The following is a 17,103-nucleotide window of genomic DNA, read 5'->3' as shown; positions in this document are numbered from 1 at the left end:
CGCCTTAAAGTTTCTCGCCATCTATGAGCAAAGTTTGATACCACTAGGATACAAAAGCAGACGATAATCGAGTTGGAAAAAAATTGGAGTCACGGTGAGTCGGTGACGTTTCAGAGTTTATTTACTAGCAACATTTAATCCAGAAGCGCCTGTCAAAACACTCAACAGAGTTTAAAACGCAAGGTCTGTGCAAAACATGTTACACCATCGGCCACTAACGGTTGTGTATTTGTAGTTTCGTCGGTTGGATATTTTTCGCCACTGTGAAAGAGTTCGATTCAAGTTTGCTTGCTTTGTTAATGAATTGCTAGTTGTTTTTGAAGAGAGGACTGTGAATAGAGGCTATCCTATCAGAGTTTCTGTAGCTTGATTGTATCTGTCCATCATGGAAGACGAAACCATTGCAGTTTACCTTCATATTTATGATTTAACAAGAGGAATGGCTCAACTTATGTCTGCAGCTATCTTGGGTAGATGTAGTTTACCTGTTGTGTAAAACTTGTTTCTCTAACTTGTCTTACTTCTTTATCCAAGGGAAACAAATTGACGGAATTTGGCACACTGGAGTTGTTGTCTACGGGCGAGAATACTTCTTTGGTGGACAAGGAATTACCAGTTGCTTACCAGTTAGTCTTCTTTTCCTTAAAATATTTAAATTGTACATAACCATAAAATTCATATTAGATTTGCAAGAAAATCTGTATGTGTGAGAAGCATTTATTTAAAAAAAAAATTATAGCTAAACTTGTATAGAGGCCTAAAAAGATAAATTTGTTTGTTGTATATAAAATGAAACTTTTATGTTGATTCTAACACTCATGTGATTCCGGCTAGAGCTGTCCTTGTTTGATAACAAAAGTTGTATCCTTTTCAAACATGTAAAGAAATGCCAAGAGCGTAGATGGGAAGAACGAACGTATGGCCCATATAGAGTTAAAAGGGATCAGTCCTTGTGATGGTGAAGCGTGACAGAAATAAACTAGAATACTCGTAGCACCCCCTCATGTAACTTGGATCTAAAAATATCCTGGCCAGGCGCCCGATTTCCACCCATCTCCTTTATCCCTATATACCTTCCCCTTTCGACTCCAGACAGAGTTGAACGTTCGCCCCACAACTGTTGCAAGAATATTTCGATACCCCTTTCCATTGTCGATTTTTTTCGTGATCTTTACTCATCATTAAGCACGGTTCATTTGTCTGTATCTTTTTTAACTACCCCGCACGTCTTTCCATCGGCTGCCTTCCTACGGACTAAAGGGCGAAACCATTCTCGGCCAACCTAACCAAATTCATCCTCTCGGAGCCACCCAAATACCCTTCTCCATCTTCGTTGACTACGTTCAAGGGTTGGCTGATTCCACATTTAGGTTGGGTGCTGCTGTCATCGCACACCGCGGTGCGTTCAGTCTTCTGTTGGGATTTTTCATATTTTTCTTTTGCCTACTCTCTATTGCCAGGCCGGATGCTTACGATTTGCTGCAACATAATTGCAACACCTTCTCCAACGAAATCGCCCAGTTTCTCTGTGGAAACTCCATCCCGCAACACATTCTCGATTTGCCTACGGAAGTTCTTAGCACGTGAGACACATTTGACTTTTGTTTGTTAAGTAAATATACGCGACGGTTGGTTCTTCCGATTCTGACGCAAATTATCGATATTTTAGTCCGTTCGGCCAGAGTCTGCAGCCGCTGTTGAACAGTCTAGGTGCATCGAGCAGCCAGGGTGGGATACCGGTATTGCCGTTGGATTTAGACGGAGGTCGACGAAGCGTCAACCGTGCACCCTCGCCGGGAGCTGTTGCATTAGAAAGGGCGATTGAAGACGCCCGACGCGACTCGCTCAAACTCGAAGAGCGTCGTAACACAATTTTGGAAAAAGTCGAAAAGTTGGAAAAGAAAAAGGCCAAAAAGCAGCTGCAACAAGAACGAAACGCCAGTTCATCATCGTCTTCATCCGTGCCTGAAAAGAAAATGGCTGACGCATCCGAAGCAAATAGCGCCTTAGACGGATCGGAAGAAACTCCGAAAGCACCCAGGGAACCGCCCATCGTCTACAAAGGTATTTGATCTATACAAAGTATAGTCAAACTGTTGAATGCAATTAATCGATTGTTTTTTGGGTATTTCCAGACTTGATTGATGTCAAGAAAGAGTACGAAAGCTTGGCTGAATGCATCGCCAAAGTAGGACAAGATGACGACCATCAGTCAATGTCCGAACTGAAGCAATACGTCATCGACGATGAGGGTTCGTGGGCGTTGGGAGACAATTTTCTTTTGTTTATTGCAAAATGGCTCAATGACGATAAGCCCTCCAACGACCAACTCCGTGTTCAACTACTGACGGTTCTTGCCGCCGCTGCTTTGAAAGATGACGTTATCCTGATTCTGCACCAGGATCGCCGTGATCATGTCCTCATGAATTACGCTCACAACATTGATCGCCTGCCCTTGTCCGAACAACAAGCTCTTGCCCTATTTGTACGTTCATTTTGATTTGAATTCATTCAAGTTTACTATAATATTTCATTTTTATTTCATTACAGATGTGCAACCTGTTTGAGAATGGTTCCAGTTCAGAGTGGCTTTTGTACATATCTGAATGGACAGCTCCGCACACTACTTCGCCGTTGAGTAATATCCGTGTTACGACCAAAGTAGCCGTTACTGCCCTGCTCTCTGATAACCCACTCCTTCAAGATAGAGGCAGTGCAATAATCTATAACTTGGCCATCAAGGAGGTAAAAACAGTGGTCGGTATCCAGTTCCAATTTTACTCCACACAATTTTCAGCCTGCTGCAGATCACCTGCTGTATTTTTGGTTTGTGTCAAATAATAAGCATCCTTCCTTTTTGATCCGTCAGCGAGATTACATGTACATAGTTGCCATCCCTTTTATCAACACTTTTTACATTATGGTTAAATTTGTGTTTTGTGATCACCCACCAAATGCCACTTAATCTGACGAGCATGGCGACTTTATATTAATATTGCATGGTTTGTGGACAGAAAATGGAACGCACTCGTGACTTTGCTGAATTGATGCCCCGTGGTGCTCTTTCAAAGGTTCGACTAATCACTATAATTTTGAATACGTTTTCTTACAATCACACGATTAATTAATTGCTTTCAAACTCACAAACTCGAATTAATGGACATTTTGTTTTGTTGACAGGTTTTCGATGACGTAGCCACCGAATTAGCCATGGCTATTCTACAATTCTTTAGTGTGGAACATAGCGAAGAACAAATCTTCCGTTGTATGAAAGGCTTGGTTAGATTTGCCTATATTGCTCACAGTGAGGTGCCTGCTCTGATCAAAATGATAGGACCTGATCCAACTCAGTTCAAAGGTAAATAAATAACGTTCCAAAATGTTTTAAATTCACTCATTAATCCAAATCTTTTTGAAATGTAGGAATGTCGGCTCGAATAGATGATCTTGTCGAACCGCTTTTGGACCGCCTTCGTTCAGTTCGAGGCATGGATTGATTAAGGCGCTACAATCAGACGCAAAATTTTTGGGTTTCTCATTTTTTAACAAACATTTCTGCAGCCTAACAATTAACTGAGCCAACCAGAATTGTTGAAATAAAATGTCTAATAAAATATTTAAAGAAACTCGTCAAAATGTTTTTTATTGATTTTAAATGTTCAGGCGTTATTAGCATTTTTAAGTGCTTGCATTTTTCGGTAAATTTCTACAACTCTTTCACGTTCAGTTTCTAATTTTAGCCTATCTAACCCTGAAAGAAGTTTTCGTTTGCCACTCAGATTGGATGAAGGCTTGATGTCGTTTCCTTCTAAATTTTTGAGGAGTAGGTTTCGAGTTCCAGGCTAGAGCAAACCAAACAAGAAAAATGTTAACATTTTGGTATAAATGGAATGAAAAATGTCAATAAACTCACTTTAAGCATCGCAGTAGATTTTCTCGGTTTAGCTGTGAGTGTAGGGGGTTGTTCCACAACGTCCCCGAATTCCACCTTGTCCTGCTTCAGAACCGAGAAATCGTCTTGTTTCTTTCCTTTATTCTTCTTGTAGAGTTTTCTCTCTTTGAACTTTTCTTTCTTCAACTTCTTTCTTTCTTCTCGTTCACTTTGCAGCTTTTCCAATTTCTTTAGTTTCTTCTTTTGCCATTTGTTAGTAGGTTCAATTTTAAGGCTGGTGTCAATTATTTTCTTTTCCCTTTTCTTGATATCAACTTCACCAGTCTTGTCATTTGTTTCCACATCAACATCGTACTTGTCCTCAAACCTTGCCTTCTTTAAATAGGTTCTCGTAGTTAACTCGGTTCTCCAAAGGAACTCACGGTCAGTTTCTCCTTCAATTCTTTCAAATTTAGGAATCTTCTTTATGGGGCGTTGAGGTTTAAACTTGTTTACTTCAGAATTCTCTCCTTTGGCTTTTGGCTGAGGCTCGTCATCAATTAACTTCACTTTCTTGAATTTTTTCTTCTGAAATAGATCTTTTAGTTTTTTGGGAATTTCTTGATCATCGATGTTGATTGGCGCCTCGTTAATTTTCAACTTGATTTTGGCGTGCCGGCGTTCAGCTTGCTTCTCTGGATCTTTGACTCCATGATGTTTTTTCGCTGGGATCTTTCTACCCATTTCAAGTGTCAGGTACTACTTAATATTACTGTAATAAACAAATTAAAATGAAAATAATATAAAATTAATATTCAAGTTTTCCCTTCTAGGAAACACAGAAGTTCTCACGTGTGTGTCAGAGATGCGTTGCAGACGACAGTAGCAGACGACGAGATCACGAGAAGACGAAGCAGTCGAATAATTGTAAACATTTCGTCATCACACCGGAAAAAAAGCTCCGAGTTTCTTTTTAATCATCATCATTCCACCGAAAGGTATTTGGCAGATTATTTCTATTTTATTATTAAGTATGAGCCTTTGAACTGCGGAACGTTGGGGATATTTGTTAAGTTTTCTTGTGAAAATTGGATTATTTACTGGGACGTGGGTGCGAAAACACTTCGGCTCTGTAAAGTTGCAAATTTAGTTCTTCTTATACGCAAGGGATTATATATATTATTCTTTTAAAATCTCGAGGTTTACTTTCGGATGGAGAGATTCTTAGCGAGGAAGAGACCTTGGGAACTTTTTTCTCACATTTTTCATCAATCTCATTCCGTCTCTGAAGTTTTCTCACCAAGAATCCCAAAATGCTGTTCGTTTTCAACAGGGGACTTGAAGGAACCCTTGTCACCCACCAAAACATCTGCTCAGAATGCAAACAAAGAGCTGACGAAAGTTTTGTTGGACCCACCCACCAATTGCTGCATGTCTGGATGTAGCAACTGTGTATGGATTGCTTACGCAGAAAACCTTGCCAAATTATCTGTAGAAGGAGGAGAACAGGCTATAAAGATCATTGAGCAACATGTAAGTGATCCATGTCTCAAGGCTTTTCTCCTCACTGAATTAAGAATGCGTAGATAATATGTTTCATTTCATGTAAATAGCCTTTTATTGAAATCTATCTAGTATAAAAAAAAACTTTACATTTATTTCTTACAAAATGTAATGTTTTTTTGTAAATACAAATTTTGATGATGTTCTCAGTCATATTTCCAAAGATCGATCGATGTTTTGATACGGTACATTTCCAACACAGTTAAATGCGTAACATTTTCTGACTCACAGTGTTAATTAATACTAACGTGGAATCGAGAGCTTTTCAATTAAACATTAACAAGCGAGAATATTTAAAAAAATTCGAAATTCTTTTTTCAGAACAAAAACAATAGAAGATCGTTATATAATTGTATAAGTAATTAAAAATTATTTTAAAACCACGAAAAAGTGTGGATTGTGACAAGAAGGAAGATGGCCATTAGTTGAAATAATGATGCGTAAGGAATGACTGCCGCACTAGGGTTACATCCGTCGTCTCGTCCGCAATTGTCGGCAATAGCGCCCAAGTAGTCGAGAAACTCTTTAGATGTGCACAACGCGTTCTGGCACTGGTCCAAATGGACGACCTCTTCCTTGACAAACAGCTGGATTTTATAATCATCTGAACAATTATACAGGACGATGGCCACGTTGGCTGCGAACGATCCCATCAACGAAGTTCGCCACTTTCGCTCGGTCGAAGGCGTCCCATCTCTCGTCAAAGGTTGCTCATCTTTGGCTAATCCCATGCGGGCCATGAAACGAAGTAGCCCCTCTCCTTCGGTAAAGTAGAACACGCCTCTTTGTTGATTCTCCGTTCCGTTATTAGCTCTGAACGCTCTGCGTCATCACCAAAGTCAACACCATTCAGATATTTCACAATTATCTCTTAATGAAACGTGATATCATGTGTGTGCAGCATACCTGATTCGTGTTACCAAATCTTCTACCAAAGGACAGGCTTGATGATAATTGAGTTCGTGACCGTAGCCTTGTTTGTGATACGTTTCCAAGTCCTCGCCGTATTCCAGAACCTTGAATTAAAAGCGAAATAATATTAGCGAATCGATTCATCGAAAACATTTTGGCTTGTTTAGTACTTTCAGATTTTCCGAGGTAAAAGCTGCACACCAAGGTGAAATTTGCTCCAAATACCAGGCTTTTTGGTAGCGACAAATGTCGTAAATCAGGAGCATGTCGTCTAATAATAAGAAACCCAGCCAATTATAATTGGAGAAAAGCTGTGAATATAATTTTGAATCGTACCAGAAGACATGTTGTATTGGAAGCCAAGACGTGTGGTAACATCAGCCAGGGTGTTCTGGAAGGTGACACTTTGCCGGAATAGTGTCAGCTCGTGTTCCAACATTCCCTTCTCTTCCACTTGTTCCCTCCAGCGGGTGCAATTCTCGTAGAAATGAACCAGTCTGTCGCCAACTGGCGCCTCGGTCAATTGGACGTCTCCGTTGGTGAAGATCCCGCGAGAAAAGGATCGGGCGCTCGACTGAGAAGGCAGGCTGGCTATATGTCGGAACTGTCAGGTATAATTAGACCCCTTGTTGGTTATTCACGATACTATGGCTGGGATTTGTCGCTGTGAGTTACGTGATAGTCTTGCGTGCTGAAAGCCGGTTGGCTGTTGAAGAAATCGGCGAATCGGCCACGAAAGCGACGGGCCAGGACTAAAAGCTCTTCCCGTCCAGTTGAGGTCAGCTTTTCGTCGAAATCGTCATCGATGCGTATACTTCCGTTATTGCTGAGTCCGTCGATATCCTGTTGGCAAAGCGTTCCTGTAACAAACAAAAAGGGTAAAACCTCTAAAAATAAAACGACAATTCCTTAAGGGCGAATGTATAGAATTTCGATTTACCAACCTCGACGCTCTTTGTGGTTTTGCAGTATCGTTTTACGTAGTTTTGGCAGTCGGTCTTTCATGCGAAAGACATCACGGGACGTTGGGTATTGCGTACCGTGACGAGCCAACATCCAGAACATGACCGCCTTGCAACCTTTATATAGCCAGTGGGAGAATGAGAAACGATTATTAGCACACTGCGGCTGTCTAGGGCGTGTCTATACTTCATAGGAGTGACATTGAATTGTGTTCCTAGTACGCCAGTCGGGATACATATAGCCAAGGTCGGACATTGATCTCAAATGTAATTTACAATATCAGGGATTGTTGCCCAATTGTTTGGGATGAAATTAGATTTTGGGAAGATGACAGTTTACCAGCGGCAAAGATGGGCGAAGAATCCTCGTTATTGATGAGCTCGTACGGCGTCTTTGTGCCGTAATAGATGTAGGGTTTGGGATCGGTCGTGTGGCAATCCCGGAGAAACTCGGCTGCAATCGACGTTATTGTCAACCAAATCAAGGTGATGGTTACCAGCCAGCAGATAGTCGACGCCATTTTCGCTAAAGCCTTTATTGTGTCTGAGGATGAAAGAAACATTTTCAATTGAGTCCCGCTGCTGCTGTCATTTCTCTCACACCATTTTGTAAAAAAAAAGAAAAAAGTTGTGTCAGAAACACTTTGAAAGAGCTCATCATCATCCTCTTCTTAGAAGAGGGTTGGTAAACAATCACTGCAACACTCTCTTTCGTTTTTATTGTTTCATGTTCGTCCGTGCTGCACCGAATCGATCGAGTTGCGACGCACACAGTATATAGGAAACAGAAGAAGAACAGCACAAACATTCCGTGTGTGGGAAGTCTAGAGTCCGTCTACTAATAAAATTCGGGTAGGAATAATGATCTTTTTTCACGCTATGGACAGACTACTATACGTGTTCTTTTCTCTGTAATGTTTAAGAGGCTGCCGAATTGTTTTCTCACGACCGTTTACGGAAAATCCCGAGAGATCCATTCTATTCTTCTTTTTGTTTCCCCCCTCTTTCTTGTAGTACAGGCTTAACACGTAAATGGATTACTGACTTTTCCGCTGTGTACCATATCTATCAGGATCGATGCTGCCGCCGCCGACCGTTTTCCCTTAAGCTTTAGCCTTAGCGATCCCGAAGGGTATTTCGCCTCCCTTTATTGTTATTTCGCCGAGTATCAAATGTTTTCCCGAGTCTCGGGGCTGATAAATAACACGAAGGAGGGTTCGGACGTCAGCCAATATCAAAGATGAATGGATTCCAATCAAGATAACAAGTTGGAAAAAGGGGGGTACAAACTTTTTCCATCTCTGTATGTCTGTGTGGGTATGTGCAGCGCTAACTTTTTCTTCGTCGTTTCTTCCTGATCGATCCCTTTACGACTATAAGCCAGCAGCTAGCTCCCTTTCATTGAAGATGGATGATCCCCTTTTTCCTTCGTCATTCGTCCTTGTATTTGTGGGTTAAAAAAGGGGGAAAAAATAGAGAGAAAGAAATACGTGACGCGTAATAATCTCTCAAAGAAAAAATAACCATAAAGGAAACATTTGTCAATGTGCGCGGCTCAACTTGTTCGTTTTGGGCTGGAACGTGTAGTTCCCTAATCAATAACGCAGTCGATTTATGAAGTGACTTCGATTCCAACTTAAACAGCAATACAATTCAGTTATTCGAAAATGTTACCTGTCGATCGCTATACGGGCACAGTGTGCACGAATGTAAAGGTAAGAAATGAGCAGACGAGAAAGAATGTCTAGCGATCGATTCGAAAGAGCTACAAGACGACATGGACATACAAACATGAGAAGCTGAATTCTAAAACTAAATTACCTGCAAACCGGATGAGGTTTCAGTCTGTCTGTACTACGTTTTAGTGCAACCGGATGTCAATCAACAGGAAAACGAAAAATGTTCACAGAAATTTGTGGCACAGTCAAGGAAACACACACACACACAGGCACACCTTAAAAAAGGTGGCTTTGGCTTGTTGTTAGGGTCAGCCAGCAGCCAGCGTCGAATAAAAGCGACGAAGAAGAAACAAAAATTCAAGACGAAGAGGAGGAGGATGGTTTTACCTACTAGTGTACCGGAGTGCTGCTTGTTGCCTTCTGCTCCGTCGCCCAGAGACCATAACAGGTTTTTCTCTCCCGATTCATCAGTAAACCCTCGAGGCACTGTATATGCTACACGCACGCATCTTTGTGTGTTGCGGAGGTTTTCTTCCCCTTTTCCAACCGGGCCAATGCCTGAAGAGCTATAGAGAGTAAAATCGTGTGTGTGTGTGTGGGTAGTCGGGAAGTGACCGGGAATGATTGAACGCGGTACACGTAGCGCCGCCCACAATGTGTTTGTTCAACTACAAGCTGCATCGTCGTCGTGTACACACAACCTTTTAGTTTTTATTCTTGAGAAAAAGTCGCAACGCGCAATAGGCCCAATTTACCAATGCAAAGACAAACATTTATTATTCGTTGCACGGAATCGGATTCTTTGTTTCCGCTTTCTTCGAATGAAACTTTGATGGTGAAATCGTTGATTTATTACATACAGAGATTATGAAGGCTAAGAAATTTTGTTTTATAATTATTTATTGCTCATTCACCAGGGACGGCTTAAACAAACAAACTCACGCGGGATATAACGAGATTTTTGGGGGTCGAAATATTTTCCTTTTTTTTTTTGTTTTTGCCAATTGCTTTTTCTTAAGGCAGTGGCCGCTTTTTTTTTAGTTTAAATTATTAAATTCTAGACATAGTCTAGACGTATCTATTTGGATTCTTTATAACTAATTATAAATTCTCATTGGAAAAATAGTTCACGGAGACTCGGGGCTTTTTTTTTGTTTTGTTTTGTTTTCAGTATTGCGTCACTTGAAGTTTATTGGAAATGGTTAAGATATTTGTATCGATATTTTTGTCATGAGAATTTGGTGATTACAACTAGGGAGACCGTACCAATTGCTGGGGGGGCAAGTGAAATTGCCGTCAAAACGTTTTTTTCCTTCAGTTATCGGATTCCTTTTTCAAATTGAGCGCCGTCAGGCTGGCAAGAAGTTCCTTTACACTCGATTCCATGTCATTGTTATTGTTGTTGCTGCCAACCGAATTGTTATTTAACGTCAGCCTCTCGGAGAACGACTTCATTAGTTCAGCTTCGTCATCTTGTCCAGTTTTCTCCAGGTACGTTTTTAACATTTCAACCACCTGAACAAAAGAAAACAAATATTTAGTTTACAAACACGTAAAAATAGATTTGGACATTTACTTGTAAAACTTCACAGTGAATTTGCATAAAGTTTTCGCCAATATTTCTCTTTTGCAGGAGCTTTAGTTTCGATTCAGCCAACTGTAAGGGATTTCTTCCCATTCGGTCAAGAAGGCGTAAATTGGCTCCTAATAATTTAAAATGTAGACTATAGTTTTCAGAGCGTGGATAGCAGCTAATTTAACTGTGGTAATTTACCTGATCGGAGCAACAGTGTCACAACGTTTACATGATTTGTGCAGACAGCTAAATGCAGAGGTGTATTTCCGAGTGAGTCAATTTGATTGGGATCAGCACCATAATGTAGCAAAAGCCTGGCGAACAACAACAAAACAAGGTTAGCACAAGTATTTCAATAATTTTAATAGAACTCCAATACCTCACAACTTCTGTGTAACCTTTGGAGGCAGCAAGGTGTAAAGCAGTTCGGAGAAACTCATCACAAGATTTGGGATCTATCCCAGAATCCAACAAAGTTTTCAGTCTATCTAAGTCATTAGTGTTTGCAGCCAGACGGAGTTTTCTTTCGCCTAAACACAGGAGATCAATAAAAAACATGTAGCAAAGCTTTGAGAACTCTTGCTTACCCAAGTAAAGTTTCCATTTACTCCAGCTTCTTGCATTGCTCTGTTGGTAGAAACGCACCACTCTCACACCCCGACTGGCTCTCATTTTACAGTTAAAGGAAGGCAACCCAACCGCATTTGGATAATTTTGTCCCAGCATCTGGGCTTCGTATCCTTGTCCGAAATTCAAACATGGTCTGAGATTTTCAAACGAAAGCCCTGCTGGAGGGTCTACACTGAATTGCTGGACCACCGGTTTCGACACATGAACCTTCTGTTTAACCTGAACAAAGAAACAGGTTTAGTTACACTTTTCCTCATTAAGGAAGAGGACATTCGAACAATGACAAAAACTTACTCCGTGTAAGCCCTCGTCTTCGACTTTGGGAGTTGAGGGTAAACTGTTGCTGCTGTCTTCGTTGAAGCTCTCACTTTCTGTTTCGACTCCCGAATCGACGGCAGCCATTTATTTTAAAGTTAACTCCGTAGTTTCTTCTGGGAAATGGAAACGCTGCGATCCAATACTCTAAAACTTGACTTCGACATCAATCTACAAGGTCAGCGTCCTCAATATTTGTGGAAACCAAAACTATAGTTGGAGTTTGGATTTGACCAGAAACCGGTGCGATTTGGGATACGAAACGTCAATTCGAAATAAAACGTGGGGTGGTGGCGCGATCTAGTGGCAAATTTTAATACGAGTCCGAATGAGTCTCATAGATGGCATTCATTTGAAATTTCGTGTGACGCAATAGGAAACGATTTTCTCACCATTAGCCGTTTAACATTTTTGCCTTCCTTTATTACAGAGTAATCAAAGCTCTTCCATTTCCATTTCCGCTGTTGATTATTTGTTTTCCGCTACAGACCTTTTTAATGCGCCAACAGACAAAGGGCAATTGCCTTATACAAAAAGGAAATGAGCTCTTTAACGTGACAGTCATTCTTAAATATACCCAATTTTTCTAAATATTTTTTCTCTTAACTGCATCATTGGCGAACCAATTCATATGACGTAGGTCAATCTGTGCACCCAAGTTAAAGTCCCTTGAAACTTAAAACTTGGAATCACAATAAGCGTGTGATTGCCGTCAACTGTGCGGCAGGTAAAAACCGACAAAAAATCCGGTCAAATTACCAGCCGACTGACATAGCGACTGGCCCCGCTTCCGGTGGTGTTTATTCCTTCCCTAATTCTGTTCTTGTAGGCGCAGTATATACATGAGAAAAAACCAACGGACCCAAGAAAAAGCACTTCTTCATTTTATACCCCCGTTGGCTTAATAGACGTATGTGAAATAGCCATATGGGGATTGAAGCGGGAAAACGCAACAGGAACTGATGATGTGCGCGACAACCGACATTTTTTAAAAAGAAACGTTTGTATTCACGCCAGGGGGGCAATGCATACGGTTCCTCTCTTGACACTCTGGGTCAACGTTGAAAGAACTTTTGAAAAAAACCTTTGGTAAATTTTCTAATTTATATACGCAGCCTTTATACTTTGGCGCACGATTGAGCATTTAACACCTGCGGTACACCTCGACTCTCTCGACAATCAGAAGAAGACAAAAAAAATTGTTGCTTGATCTTTTCTTCTATCCCATACCAACATTCTCCGATAGAAAGTACTGCTGGAAAAATAAAAAAATAAAAAGGCTTTAAGCCAAGATTGCCGTAGGGACTGTTATTATTTTTTCGGTTATTGTTCGAGGCGCATATCGCAGCTACCACACATTTCACATCAGTGCAGTAGGTGCGTACGCCTTTCTATTCGAACGAAATACGATAGCCAAATAAAGCGAACGTTACAGGCGAAAATGGTGTTATGTACAGTCGGTCTAATTAGGAATTTCCGAATCGAGATCGGTGTGCGACTATAACGGCACCCGCGTACACACACTCGACGTCAAAAAATAAAGTCCACCTTGTTAGTAGTAGTAGTGAACAAAAAAATTATAGTGGTTTTTAGTAGTAGCCAACACAAATGTATGACTCCCGAATTAAATACCGTTAAATACGAGTTTCCTTTTGGGTCAATTGTTGTTGGAACAAGTCGAGCTCGAGTTCAATTGTGTGTGGTGGACATTTGGCTGTTTGGACTCTGGCGGCCGCTAGGTGGCCTTCGCCTTCGATCGGATTTTTGTACTCCAACGGGCGAGTGAGAGACTTTGCGTCTGCAGCCTTACAGCAGTCTGCGTCCTGTCTTCGACAAGGGAATACTGTTCTGTGTGAGTTTAGTCCACTATTGCTGGGGCGTGTTTCGTTCAATACTCATTTCACTTAACAAGATAACTAGAAGGGTGTTTATGTGTATTGTGCGATAAACAATTTTCTATCGGCAGTAGTGGCAGTTTCTCTTGTACAGGCTCCAACAACGCACACAAGTTCGGATTCTGGCAAGCTCCATAGCCTAGTTTGACGTCATTGGCCATCGACTCCTACCCACCACCCGAGATACACACACACAGCACACAATCGATTTTCCTAGAGGTAGAGAGAGAAAAAAGCTTCAGTATCAAACAAATGTATTTACCTAGCCATACATCAACGGAGGCATCTGTGTTTGTCTCTGGCTGACAAATCTGTACAAGGCTCTTGAACGAAACCTTGGTGTCTGCAAGTGTGCAGGTGGAATATTTTAGTTGTTGCAACACATTTCCTTAGTTGGAAGCGTGTACTTTGTTGTATCATTGCTTAAAATGGTGGTGATGTGGGGTTCTTTTGGGGAATTTGCACGAGTGAAACATTCCACACCCGTTTGTTGTGGGATGATGTGAACTTTTACTTTCTTAACCACCTAGTATGTGCTAATTTGTTGGTTTTCATTTCATCAAGGTTTACAGACAGCTTTTCTGAGAGCTGGTTCGCGATGGACCAAGAGAAAGTACCTCACTTCGCATCCGCACAGGAGGAAGCACGATATTGGAGATTAAAAGCCGAAGAATTCCAGAGAATGTAAGTGGTTCCATTTTCTTTTAAAGATATGGTTAGAATGCAAAATTCCTCATGGGTGCAGCTGGCTAACGAAGCCAAGGATTGGCGAAAGTCCCAGGCTGTTCCAAAGAAGGTCAATTAGGTCAACATACAGACGTAAATACAAGGTCCATTCTTGACTGACGTCACTTTTAACTGTCACTTTGCCAGTCTTCACGCAGATTTTTCTAACAGCCGCTGACGACTTTCGCATTTCTAATGATGTGTGGGAAGGTTCAAAGTCAATAGACTCATTTTCTTTTGTTATATTTTGCAGTGGCGAAGATGCCAGACTAGAGTTGGAAGAATATCAGGTAATCTCATCATGTCAACAACCAACACATTTCATTATTTTATTGACATCATTCATTCTATTCAGGAATCGAGTAGAGAACTAGAAGCCGAGTTGGAGACTCAAATCAAACAAGCCGAACACCAAGTCCGTGAATTACGATCCAACAATCACCGGTTATTAATTGAACACAATTCATTGAAAGTAATTATATCTAGAAAGACGAGATTTTTTTACATATCGTAAAGGGATATAATTCTATTGTTGTTTATATTTTTAAACCAGGAAAAATTCGAAGCACTCAGTCGAGAGCACCACACTCGAGTGAACGAGCTGGAAACGCATGTGCATCAACTACGAGCCAAAAACGAAGATACAACCAAGCGAATCAGACAGCTAGAGCAAACCAACGATGATCTAGAACGAGCGAATCGGTGAGTTAATCATACTCGACACCTTAAAATTTCCAATTCAATAAAAATGGGGAAATTGTTTCGTTTTCTAGAGCGACGCTGGGATCGTTAGAAGATTTCGAGACGCGGCTGCACACGGCCATCGAGCGCAACGCATTCCTCGAGTCCGAACTAGACGATAAAGAGTCGCTGGCCGTTATGGTCCAACGGTTAAAAGACGAAACCAAAGGTAATTTTCGGTAGCTTCACACTTGCCTTGAGGGCGGAGTGGCTACTGCTATTTAAAAAAAAATCCAATTCAAAGAATTGCCATTGAAATGGTTGAATCATGCGGGGTATACATGTACGCTTAGATGGAGAGATTGACGGCCGTCTTTCTTGTCGAGTCAGTCAGGCGTAAAGGGTGAAAGACTGACGGAAATGTTCTTCTTATTACCAATTAATTTGAATTGAAAGAAGACATTCAAGGTTCCTTTTTTGGAATTGGATGCCATTGTGTCGTAATCTGACATTGAATAAAACATATGGGTCGAGGGCAGGGTATCATGTGATGAATCCGCATTCTAAACGATTTCTTTTTCTTCAACCAATTCCCAATTTTAGATTTGAAGCAAGAACTTCAGGTTCGGCAGAAGGCCATTCACGAGACACCGGACAACGAAAAGCAAGAGAAAGCCGTTGTAGACGAAAACGAAAAATCGGATCCGACGAAATCGCCGCTGGCCTACCCTGCGAGCAATAACAACAACAAACTGCCCTCCAGCGTGCCCCTCAAACGTAAACAAAACTTGGAAAAATTATTCTTGTTTCTTTTATAAAGTCAACATTCTCCCCGGACCAAAATTTATTTTAACCTAATTGTTTTCTTTTATCAGCATTGGCAGTGACCGACACGGGAATCACTCAGGCAGCCCGGCATTCCGCCTTGAACATTGTTGGAGATTTGCTTCGACGAGTTGGGGTAAGATAAGTCAATTAATATCGACCCGTTGCGACATTTTGTTTTCTTATTTCATTTTATATACATTTTATTTGGGTGAAATTCTGATTGTCATTGAAATCAATATACTGTGTAGTGTTTAAGGCAGCAGCTCAGCAACGTCCAAAATCCAACACCTGGAGTTTACTACCCACTCTTTCCCAGGTGCCAAAATGAACCCCAACTCTCTGTGCGTGAGAGATCCCCTTCAATGCCGTCCTCCCCTCCACTTGTACGTCCCCCTTTTAGCAAAAGTTTGGCTAGCCGATCTAATGCCTCTCTAGCTGGCTTGAATTAATCTGGATCAAAATTCGAATTTAACAGGCTCTTCTCACTTAACAAACTCGACGGCTTGTGATTGAGAACTTCACGATTTCTAATGGTGGCCCTTTTGTTATTCTTTTATTTTCAGGCGTTAGAGAACAAATTATCAACGTGCCGGACTATGGTGAAGGAGGGCAACGGGACGGTCAAGGAAGCTACTAGGTGACGATGCAATCTCTCTCTCTTCTCTCTCTCTCTCCGCTGACCTATAAACAAATAGTTTTTTTTTCTTTCTCCAATTATTTCGAATTTCATTTGATTTGAACGATATCATTTTCATTGCCATCACCATTAGGGGGAAATTGTTGAGTCGTGCAACTTCGACGGCAGCGCCGGTGCAGAGTATCATTCGAGCTTAACTAGTTCCAATTATTGACGAAAATTTACATCAACCGAAGCAAAACAATAAATTAAATTAAAAAAGGCAGGGCAAATAAAGAAATAGAAAAAAATCGACAAAAGTGACGATCGCTTGACATTGAAAACAAAAACAAGTTCTACTTTTTTTTCTTCTCTTTACTTTACACACATTTTCGATCGCATTATTTTTGTCTTTTTCTCTCTCAAAAAAAGATACTTTGTTAGTTTCGTTCGTTCGTTCATGGGAGCAGAGTAAGGGATATGAATGTGTTCGGGTCACGTGAACTGTACCTTATTGACTTTTGTTCCAAATATCCACACACACACACACCTAATTTGTAACGTCTCCCTCTATATAACTCGTTGGGTTTCTCGGACCTCTGACGCATAATCTCGTCCCGAAAACATACAACACACCAACTCCCCTGTTCTCTCGCTCCCGAAGTTTATCATTTTTTTTTTGTCTCGAAAGAAAAACGTTTTGTATCATATGGATTTTTGTCTAGATCCCCGTGTAACGAAACCCTGCTATCAATATATTATATATATACTAAGATAACCACGAATTGTCTTGTAGAGTTTATTTATTTGCAGGGAAAACCGCACAGGTCCCACGCTAGCCCCCAGAAG

At 41.0% G+C, this 17,103-nt stretch overlaps 5 protein-coding genes across 17 annotated transcripts; 2 read left to right on the top strand and 3 right to left on the bottom strand.

Moving 5' to 3' along the window:
- The first annotated feature begins 63 nt into the window (after nt 1-63).
- Nucleotides 64-3,626, top strand: LOC124197205. Of its 3 annotated transcripts, XM_046592514.1 has the most exons (10): nt 64-470; nt 535-626; nt 1,261-1,370; nt 1,461-1,583; nt 1,670-2,064; nt 2,136-2,485; nt 2,551-2,745; nt 3,015-3,071; nt 3,181-3,358; nt 3,424-3,626. In XM_046592514.1, the coding sequence occupies exons 1-10, from the start codon at nt 386-388 to the stop codon at nt 3,495-3,497; spliced, it is 1,659 nt and encodes a 552-aa protein (XP_046448470.1). In that variant the 5' UTR covers nt 64-385; the 3' UTR covers nt 3,498-3,626. The 3 variants fall into 3 exon arrangements, with proteins under 3 accessions (XP_046448470.1, XP_046448472.1, XP_046448471.1); XM_046592516.1 differs by lacking the exon at nt 3,015-3,071 and having other exon boundaries at nt 71-470; XM_046592515.1 differs by lacking the exon at nt 3,015-3,071 and having other exon boundaries at nt 71-470; nt 2,551-2,757.
- Nucleotides 3,627-4,790, bottom strand: LOC124197210 (coiled-coil domain-containing protein 137-like). 2 transcript variants are annotated; one of them, XM_046592529.1, is made up of 3 exons: nt 4,724-4,790; nt 3,914-4,643; nt 3,627-3,842 (listed from the first exon to the last, which is right to left on the bottom strand). In XM_046592529.1, the coding sequence occupies exons 2-3, from the start codon at nt 4,613-4,615 to the stop codon at nt 3,660-3,662; spliced, it is 885 nt and encodes a 294-aa protein (XP_046448485.1). In that variant the 5' UTR covers nt 4,616-4,643; nt 4,724-4,790; the 3' UTR covers nt 3,627-3,659. The 2 variants fall into 2 exon arrangements, with proteins under 2 accessions (XP_046448485.1, XP_046448484.1); XM_046592528.1 differs by having other exon boundaries at nt 3,914-4,762.
- On the top strand, nt 4,774-17,032 carry LOC124197207 (nuclear distribution protein nudE-like 1-A). 8 transcript variants are annotated; one of them, XR_006876054.1, is made up of 11 exons: nt 4,774-4,869; nt 13,968-14,087; nt 14,383-14,419; nt 14,485-14,601; nt 14,683-14,831; nt 14,903-15,039; nt 15,414-15,587; nt 15,686-15,771; nt 15,887-15,954; nt 16,202-16,275; nt 16,409-16,516. XR_006876054.1 is itself a non-coding variant. In XM_046592522.1 (11 exons), exons 2-11 carry the CDS (start codon nt 14,002-14,004, stop codon nt 16,470-16,472), a joined length of 1,059 nt encoding a protein of 352 aa, XP_046448478.1. In that variant the 5' UTR covers nt 4,774-4,869; nt 13,968-14,001; the 3' UTR covers nt 16,473-17,032. The 8 variants fall into 8 exon arrangements, 6 of the variants coding, with proteins under 6 accessions (XP_046448478.1, XP_046448481.1, XP_046448476.1 ...); XM_046592522.1 differs by having other exon boundaries at nt 15,887-16,021; nt 16,409-17,032; XM_046592520.1 differs by lacking the exon at nt 4,774-4,869 and adding an exon at nt 13,053-13,622 and having other exon boundaries at nt 15,887-16,021; nt 16,409-17,032.
- LOC124197206 (multiple inositol polyphosphate phosphatase 1-like) lies at nt 5,471-9,577 on the bottom strand. Of its 3 annotated transcripts, none has more exons than XM_046592518.1 (8): nt 9,130-9,577; nt 7,649-7,852; nt 7,291-7,425; nt 7,022-7,206; nt 6,683-6,950; nt 6,517-6,617; nt 6,341-6,450; nt 5,471-6,256 (listed from the first exon to the last, which is right to left on the bottom strand). In XM_046592518.1, exons 2-8 carry the CDS (start codon nt 7,827-7,829, stop codon nt 5,809-5,811), a joined length of 1,428 nt encoding a protein of 475 aa, XP_046448474.1. In that variant the 5' UTR covers nt 7,830-7,852; nt 9,130-9,577; the 3' UTR covers nt 5,471-5,808. The 3 variants fall into 3 exon arrangements, with proteins under 3 accessions (XP_046448474.1, XP_046448475.1, XP_046448473.1); XM_046592519.1 differs by having other exon boundaries at nt 9,375-9,552; XM_046592517.1 differs by having other exon boundaries at nt 9,379-9,551.
- Nucleotides 9,870-11,730, bottom strand: LOC124197209 (ankyrin repeat domain-containing protein 54-like). Its single transcript, XM_046592527.1, has 6 exons — nt 11,488-11,730; nt 11,151-11,412; nt 10,943-11,093; nt 10,762-10,877; nt 10,564-10,691; nt 9,870-10,502 (listed from the first exon to the last, which is right to left on the bottom strand). Exons 1-6 carry the CDS (start codon nt 11,593-11,595, stop codon nt 10,302-10,304), a joined length of 966 nt encoding a protein of 321 aa, XP_046448483.1. The 5' UTR covers nt 11,596-11,730; the 3' UTR covers nt 9,870-10,301.
- Nucleotides 17,033-17,103: the final 71 nt, after the last annotated feature.

This window comes from Daphnia pulex, chromosome 7, assembly GCF_021134715.1.
Source record: "Daphnia pulex isolate KAP4 chromosome 7, ASM2113471v1".
Classification (NCBI taxonomy): Eukaryota; Metazoa; Arthropoda; class Branchiopoda; order Diplostraca; family Daphniidae; genus Daphnia; species Daphnia pulex.
This window is presented reverse-complemented; position numbering and strand designations above follow the sequence as displayed.